Raw genomic sequence first — 12,744 nt, forward strand, 5'->3', positions numbered from 1 at the left:
GCAATTTCAATATCAATCTTGCCAAAAATGTATTTTTCACAAAATTCTATCATAAGAGGTGACTGACTGGATCGGTCTCGGGTTGTCAGGCTCACTGACTTGATTCACACACATCATCTTATTCCAGTTGTGTAGATCAATGCTGATGCTGTTGATCACTGGATTGTCTTGTCCAGACTGAGCCGCCTAATCTGCTCAGCCAACCACCGCAACTTACACAGTTACAGGCCTACAAACAGTGAACAAATCATCAAAACTGAACTCTTATACACCAAAACAAAACTGCCCCAATATCCTCTAAACTGAAACAAACCCCCGTATCGGAAAACTAATCGTTTGAAATGGAAACAAAACTTGTGTATCAACTGCAACAGAGTCCGCGAATGGTCGGAAAGTGCACAAAACGGCAGACACAACATCCAAAAATGGCAACCATAGCATCCCGAAACAGCATAAATATCATCAAAGATGCCGGCAAGGGGAGACGAACAGACTGTAGTCAATAATGTTTTCTGTCACCATGAGTCTAATGTTGAAATTTGATTTCGGGATGTGGCTCATCCAACCCCCTGTTGTATTAAACTTCAAGCCTATGTTCATACTTCCAAGTGTCAGGCTTGCAATTCTGCACAATATGTCCCCCGGTCTGTTTTGATGATTTGGTCACTGTTTGTATGGTAGGCCTGAGTTAGGCAGCTGACTTTGTGTGAGGGCGATTAGGTGCCTGAGTCTAAAGGGTCTGGGTTTGAACCCTACAGGGACCAAACCCCATAGTACAAGAGTCTGTACTTTACCAAGAAAGTGTAATCCCAAATATAACATGTTTTACATTTAACCGCTTTCTAAATGGCATTGTGTAATCAATCAGTATGTCCGATGGTCCAGACAGGAGCCAATCACCCAAGCATTGTGTGGAGAATGTTTGGTGGATCGACGCCATCCAACAGGCATGGATAGGTGTCTTTACACTGAGAACAGTTTTGATGATGTCATTATCATCGTACAATGTCATGAAGGCTTCCTCTTGCTATAATACCTTTGAACTGTTTCATGTTTGTCTGGCCTATGCAGTGTGTGTTATTATTAGGAAAACATCACTCACTGCACGGATATGGACATATTCTACTGAACTCATTTCAAGATTAGCGGCAACCTTTGTTAAGTGATTGGATTTACTTTTGGTAGAACTTTTAGTACAATTTATTTTTGAGCGCCAAGTTGCAAAAATATCTGGATGCAAAAATGCAAAAAAATTTCATGTTTTACAGTATATTAGTTTTCATTAATATTGTTTATTTATCCTGTTATGGATTGCTTGCATATTGGGAGAATCAAACCATATCTCTTCATGAATACAATATATTCATTATTTGTGGTTTATATTTGCATATGTTTTTAAGATGTGTTTTTACTTGGAACTTGTTTGTTGTTTGTCTGAATATGATACACAAAATGGAATATATGCACTAAGCAGCCCAGCTAATGCTGTTTTACTCGCGACCCTTATGACACATTAAATAAATAGACATATTAAAATCTAAAGGAAGAAATGGTCTAGCCTCATAAACCATACTCAAAGTTAAATGTCTCAGATGGGGGTTTCAAGACTTGTTTACCACTCCGTTTGACACATTGCTGGCTTTTGCTTGATCTTCCAACTTATTGTACTTGTTAGTTCTGTTAATGTCTAACAATAAACTCACATACACATGCTTTAAAAATTGCCCGCTATTTGATGGAGTAAACAATGAATCATTCCTTTGCTGTCTAATCTAGTTGGGACTGTGGTTATTGTCAAACGTTTTGGGTTTGCAAGTGAAATATAGAAGAAAGCATTGTGCCTTTTGTTATACAACCGACCGACCGGCCAACCGACCGGCCAACTAGACCAAGGCTGTCTTTAAGGACGTGAAGCCTATTTACACACAGTATCACCTTAGTTTGCACATGACCGACCAGCCAACTAGACCAAGGCTGTCTTTATGGACGTGAATCCTATTTACACACAGTATCACCTTAGTTTGCACCTGCTGCTCTGAATGAAAAAACATATTATAATGATTGATTTTGTGATGATATATTGATTAACACATCATTATAACAACATTTGTCTGGCTCTGATGACATGATGTTATCTTACTTCTTAAAATTTCATGACATGATCAGTAGCAGTCATTGACTAACTCTCTGTCAGTGTTCCAAACCAGTTCATTATTAACATGCACTGGGTGCAAGTTGGTAATAATTTGAGTTTCAGACTGCAACAATACGGGTTCCAAATGCTTAAACTAAATTCTATAAAAAGTCTGTACTTCTTCAAGATAGTTCATATGTAGTCAAATGTGACCTGAGTTGCCAAATGTCATATGAGTTGCCAAATGTCAGGTGAGGTGCCAAATGTCTGGTTAGGTGTATGTCAACTGGCCATACCAGCATTACAGACTACATCTGGATCAGTCTTGTCATGTACATTGACCTGTAGAGAGGTGCAGGTCAAGCTAGGCCCTCTGTAGAAAACTATGAAGTATTCCAGTACTTGTTTGACGACTTTTGGTGTTTTTAATTTCAGAATGACATCTCCACAGGGAACATAGAGGTGATAGGGGGAGACAACCTGGCTAATCTTGAAGGAAAGGTGAGATAACTCTTACTTTTCACACAGCATGGAAGGCTGAGTCACCAGTTCAGTGTCCATGGCTGTGTTATAGTAACAGCGTTTGGTGATACGTCGCACTGTGTGGAAATATAGAATGTGTGGAGTTGAATGCCATGTAAGACTGTATTTCGTTGATAGTGATCAGATCTTTAACAAACGGGATTGAGTGTTCAGGCTTAGGTTGACACGTCTTTGTATCTCATGTAGACTGATGGTCATGATGTCAGTCACTGGATTGTCTGGTCCAGACTCAGTTATTTACAGACCACTTTATATAGCTGGAATACTGCTGAATATTGATGGTTAAACGACCAAGAAGAAAGCATTAAACTGATGACAAATGTAAAGTACAGTTGCAAGTGGGAGGATCATATATCATAAATAGTGTTTTTTCTATGGATTGGTGTTAGAAAGATGTAAGTTCCTTTTTTTAAAGACAAAATTCAGGTTCCTGTAGAAATTGATGATTTTCCTGAACTGATAGTGATTGAACCCACAGCTGCTAGATCTCCAGACACATATATTACAACAAGCAATGTAGGGGTTCCTTTCTGTTGAACACAACCACTGCCAAGTGTGTGACACATCTCATTAACTCACAAAAGTAATGTGCTACTAATTAAAAATAGACAAGATATGGCTCACATTTCTATGAATAATACATTGTGGTAGAGGTCAAGTATATGTGACGTTACATATGGTGCTTTCTTTCAATCAGTACTTAAGTGTGCATGTGACTGCTTTTAGCAATATCTCGGAGGGGGACACAAGAAGTGAGCTTCACACATTGTACCCCTGTGCAGACTAAAGATTTACAAAGATAGGTGAATAATATACCAAGGTTACATTGGGTTAAGCACAAGGTACACCTTGTTGTGGGACTAGTGTGATACGAGTCAACGCTGCAGTGAATACACTATGTAGGGGAATAGGATACGTATCTTGAATATTGGGTAATGAATGTGAATACGTATTCATGAATACAGTATTGTAGTTGAGTGACTGATGCATGATATGGAACGCCCATGTTGATAGTGTTAGTTTGTCTCAGCGATAAATAGTGGTACATGATACTCAAGTTTAGTATGTAATAGTTCTAGTTGACAGTGTTAGTTTGTCTCAGTGATAAATAGTGGTACATGATACTCAAGTTTAGTATGTACTGGTTCTAGTTGACAGTGTTAGTTTGTCTCAGTGATAAATAGTGGTACATGATACTCAAGTTTAGTATGTGCTGGTTCCAGTTGAGAGTGTTAGTTTGTCTCAGTGATAAATAGTGGTACATGATACTCAAGTTTAGTATGTACTGGTTCTAGTTGACAGTGTTAGTTTGTCTCAGTGATAAATAGTGGTACATGATACTCAAGTTTAGTATGTACTGGTTCTAGTTGACAGTGTTAGTTTGTCTCAGTGATAAATAGTGGTACATGATACTCAAGTTTAGTATGTGCTGGTTCTAGTTGACAGTGTTAGTTTGTCTCAGTGATAAATAGTGGTACATGATACTCAAGTTTAGTATGTAATAGTTCTAGTTGACAGTGTTAGTTTGTCTCAGTGATAAATAGTGGTACATGATACTCAAGTTTACTTGATACTCAGGCGACTAATGTGATTGTGTGGGTTGGTCTACGGACTTCCTAATGTTGCCAGAGTCGACCAATGTGATGGTGTGGGTTGGTCTACGGACTTCCTAATGTTGCCAGAGGCGACTAATGTGATTGTGTGGGTTGGTCTACGGACTTCCTAATGTTGCCACAGGCAACTAATGTGATTGTGTGGGTTGGTCTACGGACTTCCTAATGTTGCCACAGGCGACTAATGTGATGGTGTGGGTTGGTCTACGGACTTCCTAATGTTGCCACAGGCGACTAATGTGATGGTGTGGGTTGGTCTACGGACTTCCTAATGTTGCCACAGGCGACTAATGTGATTGTGTGGATTGGTCTACGGACTTCCTAATGTTGCCACAGGCAACTAATGTGATTGTGTGGGTTGGTCTACGGACTTCCTAATTTTGCCACAGGCGACCAATGTGATGGTGTGGGTTGGTCTACGGACTTCCTAATGTTGCCACAGGCGACTAATGTGATCGTGTGGGTTGGTCTATAGACTTTCTAATGTTGCCACAGGCGACTAATGTGATGGTGTGGGTTGGTCTACGGACTTCCTAATGTTGCCACAGGCGACTAATGTGATTGTGTGGGTTGGTCTACAGACTTCCTTATGTCATATCCTAGTTGCTTAGATTGTTGCTCATGATGTCAATCACTGGATTCTCTGGTTTCTGATTTGATTATATATCATTCGCCATCATACAGCGGGAATATTGCTGAGTGCGACGAAAAACAACTATCAAACAAAACCAAAACTTAAATTCATGTGTCATTATTTACATACAAAAAATCAGTAAGAGTTGTATAGACCTCAGATAATAACGAGTTGCCATGGAAATGTGTAAACTCCTGGCAGTAGGACAGGTAATTCAGGGATTCCTTCCAATCAGCGTTACTTTGACCAGAGGTTGAACAGTAAAATCAACACAATCATCTTTTCAACCTTGTTTCATTAGTTGTGTTAGCAGGATGAGGATGCTAGATGGTTAAGATCTTGGTGAATGACATTGGCCTTGCAAATCCTATTAATTACCTCCAGCTAAGTAATTGAGTAGATCGTTAAGTCTTACTTGAAGGCTGCATCATCTCGTTAGCAGACATGAGTATTGATTGAGAAGTCTTCACTGGAGCGATGTTGTGCACTGCATGACTGTATGGTATGTTTGTCACTGATGTTGATGTATTTGATGCAAGTGTTTTGTATAAAATACAAAGAACAAGCAACACACCAACCCCAGTTTGGCACAAAATGTCACCCACTTGAAAATACCTGTGGTAACATCCTTCAACTATCAGCATGTAAGAAAACACAGTACTGAATTTAAAAAAAATATGATTAGTTTTAATTACTTGATGCATGTCAAAAAAACATACAAATCTAACACAAAGTGACGAAATGACCCAATCACAGATGTCAGGTGATAAGTCTGCACTGAAAGCACCATATGAAATGGGCTTGTTAAACTGCACAATCTGATTTGATTTTTAGTGTAACTGTTAGGAACTGTCCACTACCAGTTATGTTTCCATGAGTAGACTGACACTTAATCTCTGAACATTAGGGGTGACTATTGAAAATGAAATTATTGCGATATCGATAGTTTATTGCAATGTACTATTGCAGTTGTATTTGTCTCCTTGAATTGTCTCATATGAGGTCATTTCCCAAAGGAATGTATAGTTTATGTGAAATAACACAAGCTGAAGTAGTTTCTGTCTCTTTTAACTAGAAATCCAGAAATCCAGATAAAAATCGAGATAACGTTAAAACATAACAACATTGAAGTTGAAGGTCTGCACCCAAACATCCTTTATTTTTGTGCTGTACATTTATCAACTGAAGTTAATCACTAAACTATCGATAATCACACATTCTATCGATACATCGATCATTTTTAATTTCCTTCGCTTAACAGTCTTTGGAGACTCAACTATTGCAATCCATCAATAGTTTGATGCATTGTTACTGCCAAACTGAAAATATATTAAATTCTAATAGAACAAGTAATTTCATGTAAAGGAACAAGGAGCCAAAGTGAGATGGGAGATTAAGGAAATGTAGAGTTGCTTCATTTGAGCGTGGCAGAAGGGACATTCATGTGGTTCAGGGGTGGTGACAGACCAGTTGTCTGAAATGCTGAAATTTACTCTGCAGGGTACACTTTGGTGTAGCAGAAACCTGTGACTGTATGTTCACTCACTCACTCACTCACCCACCTGTGACTATTTGTTCACTCACTCACACTCACTCTCACTCTCACTCACTCACTTTCATTCTCACTCTCACTCACTCACCCACCTGTGACTGTATGTTCACTCACGCACCCACCTGTGACTGTATGTTCACTCACTCACTCACTCACCTATCTGTGACTGTATGTTAACAAACACTCACTCTCACTCACTCTCACTCTCACTCTCATTCACTCTCACTCTCATTTACTCTCACTCTCACTCACTCACTCTCACTCTCATTCACTCTCATTCACTCTCATTCACTCTCACTCTCACTCTCATTCACTCTCACTCTCACTCTCACTCACTCTCATTCACTCTCTTCTCATTCACTCTCACTCTCACTCACTCTCACTCTCACTCACTCTCACTCTCACTCACTCACTCTCACTCTCTCTCACTCTCACTCACTCTCACTCTCACTCTCACTCTCATTCACTCTCACTCTCACTCTCACTCTCACTCACTCTCACTCACTCTCACTTTCACTCTCGCTCACGCTCACTCTCACTCTCACTCTCACTCTCACTCACTCTCACTCTCACTCACTCTCACTCACTCTCACTCTCACTCACTCTCTCTCACTCTCACTCACTCTCACTCTCATTCACTCTCACTCTCACTCTCACTCACTCTCACTCTCATTCACTCTCACTCTCACTCACTCTCATTCTCACTCACTCTCACTCTCATTCACTCTCATTCACTCTCACTCTCACTCTCACTCACTCTCACTCTCACTCACTCTCATTCACTCTCATTCACTCTCACTCTCACTCTCACTCTCACTCTCTTTCACTCTCACTCATTCTCACTCTCACTCTCACTCTCATTCACTCTCACTCACTCTCACTCTCACTCTCACTCTCACTCTCACTCTCATTCACTCTCATTCACTCTCATTCACTGTCACTCACTCTCACTCTCACTCTCACTCACTTTCACTCTCTTTCACTCTCACTCATTCTCACTCTCACTCTCACTCTCATTCACTCTCACTCACTCTCACTCTCACTCTCACTCTCACTCACTCTCACTCTCACTCTCACTCACTTTCACTCTCACTCTCACTCACTCTCACTCACTCTCACTCTCACTCTCACTCTCACTCACTTTCACTCTCACTCTCATTCACTCTCACTCACTCTCACTCTCACTCTCACTCACTCTCACTCTCACTCTCATTCACTCTCATTCACTCTCACTCTCACTCACTCTCACTCTCATTCACTCTCATTCTCACTCTCACTCTCACTCTCACTCTCACTCACTTTCACTCTCACTCTTAACTCTCACTTCACTCACCCACCTGTGACTGTATGTTCACTCGCTCACTCACCCACCCACCCACCCACTCACTCACTCACTCACTCACTCACCTGTGACTGTATGTTCAAGTCCTTGAATTTCCCTGATTGTGTTTGTATTGACAAAGGAAGATGACAAACAAATCCGCTCTGTGTCTGACTGGAGGTGTAAAGCAACCCATCAGACTCACTCACTCACTCCCCTTACTCTGCTCACTCGCTCACTCACCCACCCACTCACTCACTCACTCACTCGATAAACAAAGCTGTTACAGATACTAATGATGAGTGACCTTACAAGTGATGATATTGTTGTCAAGTGAGATAGATAACCACATCATTTTTCACATCCTTTCCAAACCTCATGAAGCATCATAAAATCTCCTCCTTGGTCTTGTGTATGTAGGGTGATTCTTATACTGAATCAAGTCTGTGAGATTATTATTAACTGGAACTAGTGAGTTTAGGTATAAATAAAGAGAAAAGCTTGTCCCGTTAGTCTGTACATCTTAACTTGCTGCTTTAGATAATACAGTCACTAAACAGCCATGGCATTCAGTTCAGTCTTTGAGCAAGACTCGGAGATCTTGAGTCTTTATATTTCTTGTCAAAAATTTTGTAAGATGAGTATTATTGTCCTCTGACATGAATCTGTGAAAATCCAGGTTAGAACTGATCTTCGTTAACTCATCCATGTAGAAGGAGGTGCCGAGTGGGATCGAGTGGTCAGGTTTACAGACTTTGTCGATGTATGTCATAATATCCCACAATCAAGGCTCATGATGTCAGTCACTGGATCGTCTGGACCAGACTCACAGACTGTTGTATTATTGACAGAAATGCTGAATGTGGCATGACACAACTTCAGATCATTCAGTCAGGATGTCTTGGGTACTTGAGATAGTGACCTTGACACTGATCTGTGTTTCAGAATGTCTTGGTTGTGGAGGATATAATCGACACTGGTGGTACGATGACGCAACTATTGGCACTCCTGAAGGAAGTCAAGCCCAAGTCTGTTAAAGTGGCAAGGTAATGTACATGTGTAGTAGGGGTTGAAACGTATCTCAGATGTTTACTAAAGGAAGCAGGTAGAGACACTGCGGTAACTGCGAGTGAAAGCATTCACTCAGTTAAACTAACAGACCTACCATAGCCTGATACTGAAGTGTTGAACTGAGGGTGATAGATGCTCATGATGTTAGTCACTGGATTGTCTGGTCCTGATGGAATTATTCACTCACTGCTGCCATGAAACTGAATGTTTGAGTGTGGCCTTAAACAACAAGTGTAGAGCTGAGGGTGATAGATACTCATGATGTCAGTCACTGGATTGTCTGGTCCAGCGGTTATTTCCATACCGCTGCAAAATAGCTGGAATGTTGCTGAATGCGACATTTAACAACAAACTCACGGACCTTCCATATTCTGAAACTGAAGTGTAAAACTGAGGGTGATAGATAGAGTTGTGACGATATATCGTAGTATTGATAATCATGATACTTTTTCGGATGATAAATGTATCAATACTTTTTTCCATATTGTGATATGTATCATTGACCTTAAAATTGTTTGTTTTCACTAGAAATTGATAGTTATGTCAAAATTTACACTGATTCTTCACATCGAAAGATAAGGTTTTAAAGAAAATGGCAAAGAATAGAATGTCATGATGTGCATTGAACTGAAACGTATCGTTCGAGGATATCGCAATACATATCGTATCATGAATTTTCTGTATCGTCACACCTCTAGTGGTGGATGATGCACAGGAACTGTTGTTGATGTAGATACTGTTGTTGATGTAGATACTGTTGTTGATGTAGATACTGTTGTTGATGTAGATACTGTTGTTGATGTAGATGTTGTGTTGCAGTTTGCTGGTCAAGCGGACATCCAGGAGTGTAGGATACAGGCCAGACTGTAAGTTAACGTCCACTGACATGAGTCAGTCCATGTCTTTGTTTCAAATTCTGTTAACAAAGTTATGAAACGCAAGAAGCAGAGGCACATGATGACGCAGATGTCTTCTGTCATTCACAATGTCATTATGTGGCTAATTCCTTTCACTGGTAATCCATTTCACTTACATTCACTTTCACTTCTTCATTTGATTCGTAAACCCTGTCATGGGAGATTAATTACATGTTTTGGACCATATTTATGACAGGGGCTGAAGTAGTGCAAAATTATTGTACCCCTAAAAAGGTATGTTAGACCAAGTCATTCAGAGTATGTTCCTGAAATTTAACTGCAGAATATTTGTTTAATTTTAATCTCTGGCTAAACTTGCAGCAATCACCAGTAGGTATAATCATGACATGTATGTTTCAGATGTGGGCTTCGAGGTGCCAGACAAGTTTGTCGTAGGCTACGCTTTGGACTTTAACGAGTACTTCAGAGATCTTAGCGTAAGATGCTTCTCCATACACTCTTGTATTTGTGAAGTGTTAACGTGGTGCCATGTACAAGTTGGTATCTCTACAGAATCCATCCATCACTTAATGCCTTGTTGATTTCACTTGCCTATGGCCTGAAAGACACTATGGCACACATTTTTGACAATATTTTGAGACCCTGAAGGTTAACAACCTCCCTTCAGAGAACACCTGCCATACATAAAATGTAAACAATTGTTCCATACATTGAAAATGTTGCATGCAGTGCTGTCTGTGTGTGCTTGTGCAGAGAATATTCGCAATGAGTGTTTCAAGGGACATAACTCTATGTGGTTCGCTTGAAAAAATGTTTGATCAGTAGAGGGCATAAGAGTTCATTCAAAGTTCTTAATTTAATATTATGTATTTTGGTTGGGGGGGGGGGGGGAAGAAATTATACGGTACCTTTACTGAGGGCCAATAGTTAGTATTATTGAGAGAATTGCATTATGTATTTTTAAAAAGAAGTGTGGTGTGACAAAGTGCCTTTAATTTTAACACATATAATAATGTATGCCATAGTATTAAATAAGTATTACATAAGCCACACCATATGAACTTATTAATGCTTCTGTGATGTACTCTGGGCCATGAGGCCTTAAATCCTGAATATAGTCTGTCTGTCTGTCTGTCATAGAATTATTCTTGGCTTTGGGAGCTGGGATGACCTCATCAAGTGCTCCATGTGTAAAGCATGACCATATCGTATAATCTTGGGTTTGAATCTTGAATTCAGTCAAGTTATGGTCGTGGGTTTATCACCACCAATGGACACCTTGTCCACAGTAAACTAGTGTTATGAACTCCAGGGAAACACCGAAACAAACTTTGCCATAAGTATTCTGATTTTTACATGAGAAACATTTTTATGCAAATGGTTGGAGCAAAGAACAGTTTCATATATTCATCTGCTTGTTGTAGTGCTTGTCTTTTCTTATAACCATGGTTTAACATAACTGCTCTACTTGGCCAAAGTATTGTTGCCACGTCATGTCCGTGGTCTAGTGGATGGGAGTTCTTGATCAGATGTGGTGTATTGGTGTAAATGCTTTATCAAGCAAGTGATCATTATCATGATGAAAACTTGTTTCTATTCATCAGACGAACTTCTAAAATATCACTTTGGGAGAAGTGAAATAAGTGATATAATCATGGATTATGCTCATTGGATTATAACATATAATACCCCTTCCTCTTATAACATACCCGTTTAACATACCCCTTAGAATATAACATATAATACCCCTTTCCTTTATAACATACCCCTTTGAATATAACATATAATACCCCTTCCTTTTATAACATACCCCTTTGAATATAACATATAATACCCCTTCCCTTTATAACATACCCCTTTGAATATAACATATAATACCCATTCCCTTTATAACATACACCTTGGAATATAACATATAATACCCCTTCCCTTTATAACATACCCCTTGGAATATAACATATAATACCCCTTCCCCTGACAACATACCCCTTGGAATATAACATATAATACCCCTTCCCTTTATAACATACCCCTCGGAATATAACATATAATACCCCTTCCCCTTATAACATACCCTTGGATTATAAGACATAATACCCCTTCCTCCTTTATATGATATATATGTGATGTGTTGGCTTCAGATGGGTATACCAGAGTGTTTTTTTTAAGGATTGCTGTTTAAATTTATTTTTCTTGTGTTGCAGCATATCTGCGTCATCAATGACAATGGCATCAGCAAATACTCTGTGAAGAGATAGACGTCAGCCATATTGTTTTCTACAGCAGCAGATAAAGGGAGATCATTCCAGTCGCCACATCTCAGGTCTGCAGCGTGATGAGCAAAACATCCTGCAACAGACTGATCAGTTTATTGAAACAGTTTCGATAAATGGTTATAAAGACATTACTTGTAGATTATATGAATTAAGAAGATGATATTCTTTATCCAAATCAATGAAACCGGTTTTAGCTGTTCAGGATGTGTTACAATGTGGCATAATTTTTTATAGCTTGTGTATCCAATACAGAGGATAAAGGATGTACGTTGCAGCAGTCATATATTTATGTACCTGTGACTGAAATCAGAGTTTGTTTGTTGTGTGTTGTTGTCTTTTTGACTATTCTAATACATCCTCGATAAATCTCCACAAGTGCCCGTGATGCATCTATGGCTCGACCTGATAATTTTATTACCTCCTTTGTTGGCTCCATCTTAGACTAACAACTAGTCTCTGAAATAAACATATTTTACTGAGGAAAACGTTCATAGTGTGAAAAAAATAATATAATGAAATGGAGCCCTGAGACTTTCTTCATTTTCAGCTAGCTGAAGCTAAGGAAATCTAGACTTGCTACATTTTCTAGACAGGCGTGGGCTTTCTTGGATATATTTACTTCAGGGTCTGTACGACAGACTAGCTCCATCTTGTCACAGTAGCCAGCCAGTAAGGCTGTAACAGCCCAGCTTGCAAGAGTCAGCTAAGATGGTGGCTGCAGC

General features: G+C 39.5%; 1 protein-coding gene across 1 annotated transcript in view; it reads left to right on the top strand.

Moving 5' to 3' along the window:
* Nucleotides 1-12,340, top strand: part of LOC137256175 (hypoxanthine-guanine phosphoribosyltransferase-like) — a 47,922-nt gene extending 35,582 nt beyond the window's left edge. The window contains exons 4-8 of the mRNA XM_067793881.1: nucleotides 2,570-2,635; nucleotides 8,743-8,843; nucleotides 9,688-9,734; nucleotides 10,146-10,222; nucleotides 11,951-12,340. Of these exons, the coding sequence (XP_067649982.1) occupies nucleotides 2,570-2,635; nucleotides 8,743-8,843; nucleotides 9,688-9,734; nucleotides 10,146-10,222; nucleotides 11,951-12,004 (345 nt within the window). The 3' untranslated portion in view covers nucleotides 12,005-12,340. The remainder of the gene's footprint in view (nucleotides 1-2,569; nucleotides 2,636-8,742; nucleotides 8,844-9,687; nucleotides 9,735-10,145; nucleotides 10,223-11,950) is intronic.
* Nucleotides 12,341-12,744: the final 404 nt, after the last annotated feature.

The sequence above is a fragment of the Haliotis asinina genome, chromosome 11 (genome assembly GCF_037392515.1).
Source record: "Haliotis asinina isolate JCU_RB_2024 chromosome 11, JCU_Hal_asi_v2, whole genome shotgun sequence".
Classification (NCBI taxonomy): Eukaryota; Metazoa; Mollusca; class Gastropoda; order Lepetellida; family Haliotidae; genus Haliotis; species Haliotis asinina.